Source organism: Sphaeramia orbicularis, chromosome 22 (genome assembly GCF_902148855.1).
Source record: "Sphaeramia orbicularis chromosome 22, fSphaOr1.1, whole genome shotgun sequence".
In the NCBI taxonomy this organism is placed as follows: Eukaryota; Metazoa; Chordata; class Actinopteri; order Kurtiformes; family Apogonidae; genus Sphaeramia; species Sphaeramia orbicularis.
This window is the reverse complement of record NC_043978.1, coordinates 24921143-24938038: the sequence shown is the minus strand read 5'-3', so window position 1 is coordinate 24938038 and position 16896 is coordinate 24921143. Positions and strand designations below refer to the sequence as shown.

Below are 16896 nucleotides of genomic sequence, written 5' to 3'. Positions count from 1 at the left end.
GCTCTATATGACTGCCATTTTGTCGGGAACACATTTCAATGCGTGTCCTCCACTGCTGAAGAACTATAAAGAAATACATGTTCGAACCATATATGTATGGAATGTATTATGTCTCCTATATATGGAGACTTATGGGACACCCTGTATATATATATATATATATATATATATATATATATATATATATATATATATATATATACATATATATGTATATATATATATACACACAAGGGCCGTTCAATAAGTTCATGGCCTCACCCAGAACAGAACAACACAGACTGATAATTTATATTTTAGTTTTCAACATAATCTCCATTTACAGCAATGCACTTGGTCCATCGATGTTCAAGCATCACTATCCCATCACGAAAGAATGTAACATCCTGTATCCTGTATTATAACAACCAGTATTTCTGGATGAGGCCATGAACTTATTGAACAGCCCTCGTATATATTTATTTATTTATTTTTATTTCTTTTTTACAAGATTTTTAGAAGGATTTATTTGTTGCTATGGTGTTGGCTGTTACTTATTATTCAGAGGCAGAATGGAACTGCTGTTTCCATTTCTGTCTCTGCAATGATGAGACAAGCCTCAGTGGAGAATAGCATGTATAAATGTCAAACACTTGACAGTCCTCCCTGCCTCAAACACGCATATATTACAACAAAGTAACTACCTTTACACACACACACACACACACACACACACACACACATACAACTTTCAAGTATAATTGCATATATGGAGACACTTTTACTGAATCTGTAGAGTTCATAGTCTTTCTAAGTACTTTACTGTACCACAGAACATTATATGGGAGCAGCAGCATACAGTATGACACAGAAGACAACATACATTTCATGGCTTTTCATTTCTGCTGGGCTGGAGTTTCAGCTGTCCATACAGTTACACCTGCCTTTGCTTCATTTTAAGTCTTCGCTATGTCCACAAAAATAAGAGCAATGTTCTTGCGGCATGATGAAGACTTCAGATCCACTTGTTTAATTTTTAAGTTCAGTAATTCTTGGGGTAACAATTTTCTCTTTTATTAACATGCATGCAAAGTCTCTATGAAGGATATACTCTACTAAGAGCTCCAGCACTGAGCTGTTTAGTGTAGAAAAGAAACACATTTCCAAAACATATCACATTTAGCATGTGTTAACAAGATGGAACACAAGTGTAGAGCATTCATTATCAGCATTAATTTTTCATGTTTCCATATATATCACCTCCAGTTGTTCCATGGATATCAGTTTTAATCTTATAACATCCATTGTCTTCATGGAATCTAAATAAAATTTCATAGAATTTTTACTGAAGGTTAGGGTTAGGAATATAACAAAAGAAGTATAAGGCCAAAAATGTATGTACTTGACTTGACTTGAAATGGAGCATCTTCTTGTTTCTGTGTTTAGCGTGTGGAAAGAACATCATTTTGGCTACACCGGCTCAAACGTAACCCTAACTCTAACCCTGGTAGATGTCAAGAAGCTAATCCAATGTCAGCTTTCAGGAGCATCTTCTGAGTTTCATAAGTTTCTGGAACGCCTGCTTGAACTCATCATTGAATGCCGTGTAGATGACAGGATTGATGAGCGAGTTCAAGTATCCCAGCCAAGTAAAGATGTCAAAAAGCACCGGATCAAACCAGCAGTCTTTACATATGGCCATAACCAGCGTGCCGACAAAGAATGGGAGCCAGCAGATGATGAATGCGCCCAGGATGATACCCAACGTCTTGGTTGCTTTCCGTTCCCGAGCAGCACACAGACGTTTCCTCTCCAGAACACTGTCTGCCAGCTTCACTTTCACACTGTTCAGGAACAGAGGTGATCCTCCCCCTCCTCCGCCTCCTCCCGTCCCCGTGCCAGAGTGTAGGTGTGCTTCCTGGTTGGAGGCAGAATTAAGAGAACAGAGAGAAGAGCCTGCCGAGGTCTGGATGAGCTGTGCTGTTGTGAAACGTTTCCCAGAGGACGATGGTGTCTTAAAGATTCGAGAACGAGCGGCGACGTAGATCCTTCCATAGAGGATGATGAGAAGCACTGTGGGAACGTAGAAGGCGCCAAAAGTGGAGTATAAAGTATAAGAGATCTGATCTGTATTCACCATACACTCCGTCAGCTCCTCGTGGGCTTTGGCCTGCCGCCAGAACAGTGGAGGCATGGAAATCGATATAGAGATTACCCACACAACCCCAACCATGATCCCCGCCCGGCGCATGGTGCGACGTTTTGAGTACTCCAGCGCGTCTGTGATAGCCCAGTAGCGGTCTAATGCAATCACACACAAATGCAGGATGGACGCCGTGCAGAAAGTTATATCAGACGACAGCCAGATGTCACAAACAATCTGCCCCAGCGACCAGGTCTTGCTTACGGTGTAGACGATGCTAATGGGCATGACTAGAATCGACACCAGGAGGTCTGTGACGGCAAGCGAGCCGATCAGGAAGTTGGCAGGCGTGTGGAGTTTTCTCGTCAGGAAGATGGTAGCAATGACGAAGGCATTTGACAGGACTGTAGCAAGGGTGACAACAGCTAGCAATGCAGATAAGGAGATCTGGAAGCCCAGGAGCGTGGCCTCGCTCCAGGGTTGATCGGTTACGGTATCGGGGATCTCGGATGTGTTGCTGATAAAGTAGTCCAGTGAACTGTTATCCAGTTCCATCTTGCTCCGTTTAACCCTATTCCTAACTTGTTTCAGCCCAGCATTTCAAACTGTACATGTTTAAGTCCAGGCGTGGCGCTTGGGGGAGGCTGCGCTGTGGCATGGCACTGTCGGTTTTAGATGAAGATATATGGTCCACCTTTCAGTTTCAGTCACTCAACGAATATATCCCTTTATTTTCCATGTTGGAGAGAATTTCTACCAACCTTTAGCAAACTTCTCTTTCCGTCATTTCACTTCACAACTAATGGTCCTGGAATTGGGTCTGACTAATTTGTCCATTTTGGTTTTTTGTATTGATCACCTCGCCGGAGTAGCTGCTGGGGAGACAAATCTTAATTTGTATTCTGGCCTTGTCAGACAGACACTTCTCTCTTCCCGATGCTCTTATCTCATCTCCAACCGGCAGCAAGTCGGCAACAACACCTTCAGACCAAGCCTTTCCTATCTATCAAATGCCGTAATGGGCTCCTCCTTTTCAATAAGCCTAAGCGAGGAACTGCATGTAGGAAGATGATGACGACAGATACACAGGTTTGCTTGTTGTCTCTCTTATCTATTCCCAAGCCCCTTCTAAATGGAGGTTTGTGCGAAAAACTTGGCTCTGCCTTTAAGTCTTTGACGATATTGGCAAGCCTGAACATTAAAGTTACGTGATCCACATCAAATTCTGACAGAAGGATTCTACTCATAGATAATTACTGAGCGTCCGTCTAGATGGTGGCAGCTTTGTCAGTCAGAAATCCACCAATCAGCAAGGCCGCTTTCAGTCCCCCGCTGTTCAGTGATTACAGTGTTTTCATTTCTGGTCTATCAGATTAACATTCAGCTGCTGTGTCCATATATGTACAGATAAGAGGCTGAAGTTTTGTCCGGTGACTCCGACTATCGTAAAGCATCCTCTGCAGCATGTTTATCCTGGATGAGACACATGAGAGAGAAAAATAGGAAAGAAAATTAAACATATTTATCTTTAGCATCATTCCCTCCCTCCCGCTGTATGTAAGAGCCCACACACCAAAACACAGACGCACACATTAACAGAAACACATAATATACAGTAGCCCACACATGGTGACTAATAAATGCACGTATATACAAATGTAAACTCAACCTCAACCTGTAAATGGAGCGATATGACTTTGTATGTGCCCCTAACGCCCACACGACTCATGACTTTTATCCCACTAATAATGGCGCTAAAATCGGTATGAGGTAAATATGAAGACATTTGATTACAGTTATCCTGACAGAGCTCGGTTTATCCATATTCCTGCTCAAAAATAAACATCTATACGTAAATATAGAGGTATTTCTTTTCCACAATGTCATTTCTGAATAAATATTACTCTGTCAAAATGTCTTCAAGTTGGATTTAAAGCTGTCTTATTAAGATAAAGTCTATAGCAATGCAAGGTTTGACATTCCTTTTATTTCTTACACGGAAATGAAAGTAATGTCTTTTTCAACTCACAAATGCTGCGAAGATCCTAAACAGATGGATGCTTCTATGAAACTGGGTTCATTTTGGTACCTGGCATTTTACCAGCTTTTTAGACCCAATAAGAAAACAGAAATTTAGACATATTTCCCTCCAGGATGTACCTAATGATGACCTCAGATAAATGCAAAAAAACTATACTCTTGCTCTGAGCCATCCCAAAATTAATGAATTTGTAATAAAATATTGAGGCCAAAAATAGGATCAAAACTGGGACAGGAAAAGCTACCTAGGTGTCAGTGCATTTGATCTGGAATGCATGGCTGTAAATGGTCTTATATACCACTATAAATAAAGACACTGTTAAATGTGATGATCCTAGTGGTTTTTCTAATCCAGACATGTGGGATTTTCCTGAATCTCAGTCTCATTCCAGGTTTTGTGTGTAACCCATTGTGTCCACTTGTGTTACATGCAGAACCTGCCCAGTTAAACACATATAAATCGTAAATGATTTTGCTATAGCAGTCATTTTTATGAAACACTCTACCTTGCATAATTAATTCAGTTCCCAAAATGTGCCTGTGAGAGAATAAAGAGATATTTAAAAAAAAACAGTACCACGTAATTTTCATGTCCTTTTTATCATGTTACATGCAGATTTTTGTATCAAATATAATGTAAAATAAAATAAAAATGTGTTTTATCTGAAAAATAGTTTCTCTTTTATCTCAGTAAATATTTATTTTTAAAATAGACCCAAAGTGCTTCCAAACTTGCTTCATAACATTAGTGTACATCTGGTTTGAATTTTTTGCCCCATGTCAGTGACCAGTTTCCTAGAAGCACCCAGATACATTTTTCAGAAGTTAATAATATATAAAATAAGAAAAGATTTAAGAAATCTTTTTATTGTCTTAAAAATAATCCATCTATCCCCTCAGGGTAAAATAGAGGCATTTATATAGGATTCTTTACAGCTTTTTCTGTTTGGCACTGCAAAAACAGTAAAGCCTCCATTTAAATAAGACAAAATACAAAAAGTGGATTCAAGAACTCTCACAATTTTTTTTTTTTTTTTTTTACTTTTATCCTTGCCAACTGCATGAATAAAAACAGCAAATGATAATCTTGTTGAAAGCCTTACATCTTATGAGCCAATCTGAAAAGACAGGCGCAGATGCTCTATACTGGACAAATGCCCCATGTCTGAATAAAAGCATTAGCACCATTTATATAAAAGGTGTCAAAATAACTAAAAGTGGGATGATGACTCCAGATGTGTCACATGTTCTGTGACTTACGAAACATACGGCATAATCAGTCCCTTTTAGTGATCAACATTTATATATCATCATTTAACAGTGACTAAAAACAAGTCCTGGCACCTTCTACACATTAGATTTGGAGCCGTTTTTGATGACTAAAAATTAAAATTACACTGATTGTTAATATGGATGTTGTTAATTCAAGCAACAGTATGCTCACACATTCCTATAATTCACTAAATATATCACTCTTATATGGAAAATATAGTCAAAAAATGAAATGTAACCCCAGCATTCCTGTTCTAGGGAGTTTAGTTCTTCATTGTGTATTGTAAAAATTACGTTGGGTATTGCTGCGAGGACCAATCATCCGTATTTGTATTGTCAGTAGAGTCATTGAAGTATTGCTATGAGATTCGATTGTAATTTTCAGATGAATGGATGAGAATGGTGAATTGCGATATGAATAAATATGTGAACCATGGAAAATACCAATAAAGAGAATTGGAAAAAAAAACATAAAATGTAATGATTTTAAAGCAAGGGTCTCAAACTCATTTTCTTTCAGGGGCCACATTCAGCCCAATTTGATCTTCAGTGGGCCGCACCAGTAAAATAATAACATAATAATCTATAAATAATGACAACTCCAAATTTTTGTCTTTGTTTTAGTGCAAAAAACCCTATTTAATTATGAAAATACTTACTTTTTTAAACAAAAAAAAAAAAAAAATGTGAATAACCTGAAAAAAATGAAATTTCTTAAGAAAAGTAAGTGCAATTTTAACAATATTATGCCTCAACTTATCATTTATACATGTGCATTATGGATCGAATCTACAAAGACACTAAACACTGAGTAACAGGCAGAAAATTGTTAAAATTGTGCTTAATTTTCTTTTGACATTTCAGGTTGTTCATATTTGTTGAAGTTATTCACATTTTATTGTTACAGGATAGCTTGTAAATGTAAATATTTTCATAATTTAATGTTATTTTTTGCACTAAAACAAAGACAAACATTTGAAGTTGTCATTATTTATAGGTATAATGTAATTTTTTTTTTCACATCAAACTGAGAAGAAAATATGGAATCATTACTTTTTGTAGGTTATTATGGTATTATTATTTTTATCTGTATGTGGAACCTGAACTAAAATGAGTTCAACAGCCTTGACTGTAAATTTTTTGCACTTTGCTAATTCATCCCATGGGCCGGATTGTAACCTTTGGTGGGCCCCATTTGGCCCCCGGGCTGCATGTTTGAGACCCCTATTTTGAAAGTTTTATATGTAGGATTTGTATTCATGTGCTTATGTAGAGTTTGTGTTGTGTTGTAATATGTTGATGTTAGCTGAGTTGCTTTCAAAGTTAGCATTAGGTTGTAAAAATACAAAAATCCAGGCACTCACTTGATTAAAAAAAATGTAAAAAAAAAAAAAAGCCCTTATTTAGTGAGGGCCTGTACATTAGTTTATAGGGATTACAGTTAAAAACACATTGTGTGTCGGCGTGCACTTTCTTCAGGGTGTTGACAAAGAAAGAGGAAGACACTAATTCATACTCACAGACTGAAGGTGTGGCAGCCAGTGAGGCAACTGGAAAAAGGTTTTTTAGGCATTTTTTTAGGCCATTTTCTTGTATTTAAAGGACAGAATATGTTGAAATGAAGAAAAAAAAAAAAAAAAAAAAATAATACAGTTCTAAATTTGAAGAAAACTTTATTTTCTTTGTAAATATGTTTTGTTGATTTTAGAAAAAGAAAGGAAAGAATCATCTCTCAGTTTGGAGTTGACAGCACATCATGACATTTCACCTGAACAGTAAGTGTACAGTCATCCCTAAAGTACAGAGGTCCATTTTTCCTCAGGTGCATTGATATATTGAGTTTTCCATTCCCCTCCCAGCTGATCCACCCACCCACAGGCAGAGGCTCACTCCTTACCTAACACCCATCTAACACCCACCCACCCACCCATAGGGTTACAGGTCACTGGTTGAAGAAATAATTTTGAACTCATAAATAACATGGTAAATCAAAATCTTCATTCAGGCTCAGGTGTTCTGTGGCCTTGAAAACATACATCCAATAGGCTAATAGGATGTGTGTCGAGGTTGTCTTCTATGTTACCTCATTTTTATCCCACCCCACCAAAGGGGAGGCAAGGGGTATTGTTTTTGGTTTGGTTTGTTTGTTGTTTTTTTGTTAACACTCTAGCAGCAAAACTGTTGCTTCAATTGATACCAATTTGGGTTTATAGATTGCCAGTGACCACAAATAGATGAGATTACATTTTGGGAAGTGTAGGTCAAAATTCAAATTTTTTAAATAATTTTTCAAAAAAAATTTTTTTTTTCTTTTCCCATTTACTTATAATGGGGCAGAATATCAAATGTCTCTAGCAGCAAAACTATTGGTTGAATTCATACCAAATTTGGTTTATAAATGTCAGTGACCAAAAATAGATGTGATTACATTTTGGGAAAAGTAGGTCAAAGTTCAAAATTTTTTTAATGACTTTTTCTAATCTTTTTTGTCTCCATTTACTTATAATGGGTGAAATTTCAAAGATCTGTAGCAGCAAAACTATTGGTTGAATTCTTACTAAAATTTGGATTATAGACTGCCAGTGACCCAGAATAGATGTGATTACATTTTGGGAACAGTAGGTCAAAGTTACATTTTTTAAATGAATTTCTTAAATCTTTTTTTCCCCCCATTTACTTATAATGGGTGAAATTTCAAATGTCTGTAGCAGCAAAACTCTTGGTTGAATTCATACCAAATTGGCTTTATAGATTGCCAGTGACCCTGAATATACGTCATTACATTTTGGGAAAAGTAGGTTAAAGTTAAAATTTTTTAGGAATTTCTTAAATCTTTTTTTTTTCACATTTACTTACAATGGGCAAAATTTCAAATGTCTATAAAAACAGCAATTTTGTTTCAATTTACTTCAAACTTGGCACATATATATATAGAGACAACTGATATGCTGACATTAACTGGATCGATGCCAAAATAAGATATAATACGTGCGAGGGGCGGGGTTTGTTGTGCCTGGCACCACTTGTTCTCTCTTAAATCTATCAGAATAGAAAATACTCAGTTACATTGGTGATTGAAATTGGTTTTACATACAATAACTGGCCCTTGTGCTTGAAGACGACATAATTCTCAAAGCATATAAAGCTGACTTTCAATGTGGAAAGGAAAATAAAGAATGTGGAACGTAGTATTATGTCCCAGTGAGGATGATGACTTCAAATGCATCGTAATCGTCACAGCAGGCGTTGCTTCATCTAGACTCCCTGCTGTTAGGTTTGCTATAATCCATTATTTAAGAGCGCCAGTATATGGAATACACAGGAGAAATAAGAAGAAATGGAAAAAGCCATACATTATCTCCCATTTTAAAAGATTTTTTTTTTTTTTTTTGCATGGGTGCTTGTAACACGTATAAAACCACTTGTCAAACATATTAACTGAAAACTGTTTTGGCTCACGTTCTTGGCAAAACCCAGAGGTGTGCACCGGAGATAACATGGACTGCTCAGAGAATGGATTAAGCAGAGAAATGAACAATATTCACAGCAATGTCTGCATGAGTGCTAATTATTTTCATCCAACTATTTCATATTTTCACACTTCGACAAGCTATGAAGTGATGTTGGAATACTAAAAAACAATCCTGCAGGGAAACAAATAATGGTGTTTGCCACAGTAATAACTAACATTTGCTTTTTCACTCCTAACACATCTTTGTGCTGACACATTACAAGCGCGGAGACCGACTTCCAAGCGCATGTTTGTTCCTCACACAACTGGGCAATTCTCCTCCATTAAGTGAAGTGTTGATTGGCAGCTGGGCTCTTGAGGGGGATTATTATGCTTTGGCTAAGATAATAAATAGGCTTATTAAATCGTACATAAAAGCAGCTTTGTTTGTTTATCTAATTCATTTACAGACACTCAGGAGAATATGACCCCTGTATTTTTCCAATATTGATCAGCTTTTGTGTACTTTATGAAGAGGTGGCAGAGGTAAACACATTCTGTAGTCAAAAGAAGTGCAGATATTTGTGTAAAAAAAAAAAAAAAAAAAGAATGGTACAAATAGAAGCACAGCCTTTACTGGAGTGAAAAAGACAAAGCAAAGGCTCTGAAATGAAAAATATACGTGTCAAAGCAGGCCGTAAAGATGAAGCTGAACACAAACTGGACCTCATGTGAAGCTAGGCGATCTGAACAGAAGATTATATGAAAACCTTTTCTTCTTTATTACAATTAAAGTGAGTATATTTATGATAGTTACAAGGGAAAAGTGGATATTTGCATATAAGTACAAAGAAGAAAAAGGAATGCAATAAAGAACTTGGGAAGGAAGAAAAAAAGAAAATAAAGGAAAAGAGGACAGATCATGAAATTTACATTTACATTATGCATTTGGCAGACGCTTCTTTCCAACGCGACTTACTGGGGAAAAACCAAAACAAAAGAATAAAACAGAAGAATAGATTAAAGACATAAAGCAGCTGCACAATTAAAAACAGTGTCGTACAGAATTATAAAAATTACAAAATTATATGCATTATATGGATGTTGCCATGTGTTGCATTTGTTTATGGTGAGTGTATATATATACGATAATCTATTTATAAATCTAATTGTCGAGATGTCCTGAGTTTGGTACTAAGAAGTACCGCCACCAAGTCGACTAAATATGACAGTCTTATGGAGGAAAAAATGTAAATCTACTATCTGACAACTTTCTCACCTTTTGTAAAACATAAGTAAAGATATAAACAGTTGAAAAAGTTTTTCCTCTAGTTTTCTCCTTCCACTGGATGCTGAAGAGTTCTTCTGATCACCTTTTTTTTTTCTGAATTTCTGCATAATTACCTCCACCAAGGACAGCAGAGGTTTTGTTTTCATCGGAGTTTGTCTGTTTGTCTGTTAGCAAGATAACTCAAAAAGTTATGGACAGATTTGGATGAAATTTTCAGGAAATGTTGATACTGGCACAAGGAACAAATGATACAGTTTTGGTGGTGATTGGGGGGGGCGCTGATTTGCCTTGGCGGAGGTCTTCTCTCTTCAAGTGCTTTTCTAGTTTTGGACTGAAATTCTTGGAATATTTTGATATATCTCAACAAAAACATCTGTATTTTCATGTACATACAGCTACACTATATCTATTTTTTTTAAAACATAGATTACAGTGGCCTATTTTGCCCTGTCAGAATTTTAGAATAAATCAATAACATTTTGCTCTAACAACATAACCCCTGAAGCTGCTTATGACTTTCATCAACAATTTTGCATCACATCTGTAAAACCTGAGTCATTGCCAAAGTATCACAAATCCGTAAGTCTTCCCGTGATTACGCACCTGAATGAACAACTTCAAAGTGTACTCCGCCATAAACAGTCCATTTGTTTACAAACAGAGTCGATAGGTCACTCAAGCATTTTTGGAAATTTGTCACGACATTCTTTGTGGGAAACGGAGCTCCATGCAGTTGTAGTAACAAGAGGCAATGAAGCTGTTTCCGTGTTTGTTGCCGCTGCGACCATAATGTTGCTGCATGGAGCTCCATTTTCCACAATGCATGTCGCAACGTGGGGTCACCTGGAATTCAAATGGGGTCACCTGAAATTTCTAAGAATTGATTAAAAAAAAAAAATATTGACAGCTGACAGAGAATCCCAATCCATAAAAGACATGACAAACTGAAGCTGAAACTGAAGCACTGTGGTACTGTTTATCTGTCAAATGTTCATTGTGGTCAGTTTCAGATGCTGCAGCTCTTTCATAATTCATAGTTTGAGTTCTTGTTTGTTCAGTATTAATTGTCAGCCTTGTAAATCCAGCTTGGATTTACAAGGCTGACCAAGGAAAATCAAATTCTCACTTTGTGCAGTAATCTACACCTGGCTTTTCTGCCTCCGTCCAGAATAATATACATTATATAGACTAATAGACTAAATGTCGTCTAAAATTAACATTTATCTGCAACATCGTATAGCAAACTATTACATGATCAAAAACAAATTAATTTTAGCAAAAAAAAAAAAAAAAAGTCTACATTTAGAATGTTTGGGGTCACCAGAAATGTGTGATGTTAAAATGGCATCCAAAGCTAAAAAAGGTTGGGAACCAGTGTGCTAACGGTTTCAAAAGTTTAAGAAGTTGGAAATACAGATAACTGTGCTGAAATGAAGTGTGTAAACGAGTTAGGGTTATGGTTAGAATTATCAGAAAAACAGATACCCAAGTGAAGTGGATATCCAGATCTATATTTATTGATTTAAAGGAGTATGTGAAATAAAATATATAATTCTTTAACCAGAAAAACATTAATAAGAGATTTTGTAACTGAGGATGTAACCAGCGGGATGTTGAGTAAATGTGCAAAGAAAAACATTGAGAAGAGTCTGTTCTTTCAGGCACCAGTGAGACACGATACATGAAATTCAGACAGATTTTGCTGTACTTCTCCATCTTGCTCCCCCACGGCCTCAACCAATTTGTAACCTTGCCATCACGCATCTTTAGGTAACCACTAGGAGCGAAAACTCCTGTTATGTCTATATCGTTAAAGGTTGTTTTCCCATTGATTTTTGTACATATTAGAGACCGCAACCTACAAATAATTTAGAGAGCATCGATTTTTTTGCCAGGTGATGGTTCCTCATTTCATTTCTTATTACCTGTAAAACATTTATTGGCGAGGCTGTGTGTGAAAGAAAAAAAAAAAAAAGTGTAAGAGCCTGTGTTTTGGCTCTTCTTTGTCTTGCCTGAAGCCACCACTGTGACATTCAGGTAGCTGGAGAAGGTGATCGACTGGAGGCTGCCCTCCATCAAAGACCTGCACATACTGAACAACAGCAAAGAAAAGGGCAGACTACTCCAAACTATCCAGGCAAACACGTGCTTGACATCTAAACACAGAGACACACATAAAAACGACACTAACCGAAAATAATGCAGCTCCAAAGGCATGACAGTTATGTAATGTTAGTGCAAGGGAAATAGTTATGAGTAGCATTATACTGCACAACTAGTGTGTTGACAGGTTTTTATGCTGGGGAGAGCTGAATTTTGGGAAAGATGTTAGTCTGTATTTTCTAAGTAGTGACATAAAAATTGTTTGGAAAGTCATTCTATAAAATTTAAACGACAATTAACCCTTTCATGCATGAATTATGAGAACATTAATCAAGATTTTTCTCTTTATTCCTCTTTAGGCATTTACAAAACAATGAGATTATTATTATTATTATTATTATTATTATTATTATTATTATTATTTTAATGAAGCTATTTTTCATGGAGTTGCAAAAATGTGTGTTTAATTTTTGAAGCAACGAAACATGTATTTACTGATATACTGTGTGAAAACTATGAAATAAAAACATATAATGCTGCTAATTTGATGTTTTCTCACATTTTAACATACACTACAAACAAAAGGTTATGGATATTTAACATTTTTGGGCTATTTTTTTCAGTTGGGATTTTTGCACAATGCTTTTTAATTTTTTTGTGTGAATTGAATTGAAACACATTTTTTTATTGACCAGATATAGTTTTATTTACAAATGGCAAAAACAATAACAACAACAAAAAAAGAAATATCTTTAATTTTTTGTTTGTAGTGAACTCCGATACTAGTCACTTCATGGAGATAATATGCAAAAAAAAAAAATTAAAAAAAATTTGTTGTTAATTACAGTCTAATAACGATAAAGAATTGATTTACACTCAAACATGTTAGATTTGGTTTATCAAGAACAGCCAAGTTATAGCAATGTTATCAATTGCAGTGTATTGTGTTGGCTGATATGAAACTAAAATAACAAAATCCATGAATACATAAGAGAACAGCCAAAGAATAACTGTCCACTGTACTGACCACTATGCATGAAAGGGTTAATATATTAATACTGATATCTAGGGACTGAAGTTAAGCTAGCAAATGTGTCATCGTTCCTGTTTTTAACCCTTTCATGTATACTGGTCACTACAGTAGACACTTATTCTACAGCTGTTCTCTTGCATATTCATGGATTTTGTTGTTTTGTTTGTTTTTTTTGGTTTTTTTTTACATATAAAAGTTTTAAGACATTACATATCGTTTCTGACATGAATTGGTAACATTTTGTAGATCTCCCCGGAGTGTAATAGTTATAGTTTTCACGCAATTATCAGTAAATGCATGTTTCTTCGCTTCAAAAATTAAATGCATAGCGTCCAGCTGAGTGGACATTTTTGCAACTCCATGAAAAATAGGTTCCTAAGAATTTTTTTTACTATCATTACTATTTTTTTTTTTTAAATGTATTTTTTTTTTTTTTTTTACTTTTTTAATTTATTTATTTTTCATAAGAAAATTTTCAATCGCATTGTTTTTTTCATGCCTAAAGAGGAATAAAAACACTCAGGAAAAAAATCTTGATTAAGGTTCTCATAATTCGAGCATGAAAGGGTTAACTTCATTTCCCATCATGCACCGTGGTATTGTGCTTCCCGTCAATCATCATAGGCATAGCAATGAGATTGTAAGGCTACTGTATTCCAAAATTACTAATATCTCCCAAAATATTGGTCCTATCAACTTTCCATTTTCGCTAGTCTCTTCCTTGACCAAAAATACATAAGTATGCCAAAATGTGGCAGTCAGCTCTTTCCAGATTTTGTATGATGCCCGAGATACACGCACAAACACACACAGAGAGAATCCACTTCCATTTTATAATATACACTGAACAAAAATATAAATGCTCCACTTTTGTTTTTGCTCCCATTTTTCATGAGCTGAACTCAAAGATCTAAAACTTTTTCTATGTACGCAAAAGGCCTATTTCTCTCAAATATTGTTCATAAATTTGTCTAAATCTGTGTTAGGGAGCACTTCTCCTTTGTCCTTTGCTGAGATAATCCATCCACCTCACAGGTGTGGCATATCAAGATGCTGATTAGACAGCAGGATTATTGCACAGGTGTGACTTAGGCTGGCCACAATAAAAGGCCACTCTAAAATGTGCACTTTCACTGTATTGGGTGGTCCAGGGGGGTCAGAAAACCAGTCAGTATTTGGTGTGACCACCATTTTCCTCACACAGTCTTCTTCATGAATTCTCTGAAACAGCTTTGGAGATGGCTTATGGTAGAGAAATGAACATTCGATTCACAGGCAAAAGCTCTGGTGGACATTCCTGAAGTCAGCATGCCAATTGCATATTCCCTCAAAACTTCTGACATTTGTGGTATTGTGCTGTGTGATAAAACTGCACATTTTGGAGTGGCCTTTTATTGTGGCCAGCCTAAGGCACACCTGTGCAAAAATCATGCTGTCTAATCAGCATCTTGATATGCCACACCTGTGAGGTGGATGGATTATCTCAGCAAAGAAGAAGTGTTCACTAACACAAATTTAGACAGATTTGTGTGAAAAGTTTTAGATCTTTGAGTTCAGCTCATGAAAAATGGGAGCAAAAACAAAAGTCGTGCATTTATATTTTTGTTGAGTGTAAGATAGGGGTTTTGTGGTGAAGAAATTCCCCCTCAGGTGATTTTAGGTGGCTCAATAGAGTGATTAGCGTAGAAGACCTATCATAGGTGCTCATCATTGCCATAGTTTCATCATCTTGAGCTAACCATTTATCGGGCAAGTGACTATTTTTGGTAATTTCCGCATACATTACAAGACAGTGACAACAACAGTTAGAGTCGACAATCTCAGGTCCAATGTGGTCTACAGGGTCTGTAAGGTCCACCTCTGCACGAACAGTGAGTGTACCTGCTTTGTTAGGTACCATGAAGTAATGGTACTAATGATGTTCAAAGGGAGAATGTGGATGTGCACAGGGGTCTGGATCAGCACTTGTGTTGGTCTAATGTTCTAAAATACATGTTCCTGTCACCTTACATGTGTTTTTCTTGTATTTTGACCTCCAGATGGACGGGTTTTGATGACATTTTCAGGAAATATTGATACTGGCACAAGGAACAAATGATTACATTTTGGTGGTGATCGGGGGTGGGTGGGTGGTGGTGGTGGTGGTGTGGGGGGGTGCTGATCTGCCTTGGTGGAGGTCTACGCTCTCTGAGTGCTTTTCTAGTTTATATATACTTTTTGGATTTTCACCTCACAGGGGAGGCAAGGAGTGTTGTTTTTGGTTCGGTTTGTTTGTTAGCACTAGCAGCTAAACTATTGGCTGAATTCAAACCAAATTGGGTTTATAGATTGCCAGTGACCCAGAATAGACATTTTGGGAAAAGTAGGTCAAACTTCAAATTTTTAATGAATTTTTTAAACATGTATATATGCATTTTTCCATTTACTTATAATGGTCAAAATTTCAAATGTCTGTAGCAGCAAAACTATAGGTTGATCGATGCCAAAATAAGCTACAATATGTGTGAGGGGTGGGGTTTGTTGTGCCTGGCATGACTGTTTTTTTTGCCGCTTATGGGTAAGGAACCAAATATGGTAACTTCACTGACCTTGATTTTCTACATAAGAATGAAAAAATCTGAAAAATTTCCCAAAAGTAATAAAGTTCCGTTATGCCCTCCAATAACACATTAAGGTTGAAATTTTCAATTTCAGAGTATTTCTACAGGGTGGGGAAGCAAAATTTACAATATTTTGAGGCTGGGATTGAAAGACAGTGTATGACCAATTAGTTTATTGAAAGTCATGAGAATTTATTTGCCACAAGAAAATTGACATAATAGAAAATGTTTTTATTCTATGTGTCCTCCTTCTTTCTCAATAACTGCCTTCACACGCTTCCTGAAACTTGCGCAAGTGTTCCTCAAATATTGGGGTGACAACTTCTCCCATTCTTCTTTAATAGTATCTTCCAGACTTTCTCGTAATAGTTTTGCTCATAGTCATTCTCTTCTTTCCATTATAAACAGTCTTTATGGACACTCCAACTATTTTTGAAATCTCCTTTGGTGTGACGAGTGCATTCAGCAAATCACACACTCTTTGACGTTTGCTTTCCTGATTACTCATATGGGCAAAAGTTTCTGAAAAGGTATGGATAATAGTGTTAGGTATGATTATGACATCAATATATGTTTGGTTTCAAAACAATTGACGTAGTGCCTGCTGAGAAAAAACAACTAAATATTCATTGTAAATTTTGCTTCCCCACCCTGTATAAGTGACCTATAAAGGGTTAATGTCGTAAGATGACTAGAACTCATCTTATTTCCTTGTGATGTATTTAGTGCTGACAAATCCAGAAGGATCAAACCAGAAATGGTTGTGTTTTGCACCATTGTTTAGGAAAAAATAAACAAGGCTCAGAACATGTCAGAATTCTGAAGCCAGATCAGCAACTCAGACACTTATGGAAATTCTACACTGTCAGGAAGCATTGATTCATCATTATTTCTTCATCATCAGCAAAACAACAGGTTATTCTGCAGATTAACTGATCATTTCAGCCTGGACATTCTTTAAAGGATCACCATAAGTGGATGTAA

At 36.3% G+C, this 16896-nt stretch overlaps 1 protein-coding gene across 1 annotated transcript in view; it reads right to left on the bottom strand.

Moving 5' to 3' along the window:
• Window positions 1-735: 735 nt before the first annotated feature.
• htr1d (5-hydroxytryptamine (serotonin) receptor 1D, G protein-coupled) overlaps window positions 736-16896 on the bottom strand; it is a 77610-nt gene continuing 61449 nt past the window's right edge. Inside the window, exon 2 of the mRNA XM_030126719.1 lies at window positions 736-3595. Coding sequence (XP_029982579.1) covers window positions 1520-2677 — 1158 coding nt within the window. The 5' untranslated portion in view covers window positions 2678-3595 and the 3' untranslated portion in view covers window positions 736-1519. The remainder of the gene's footprint in view (window positions 3596-16896) is intronic.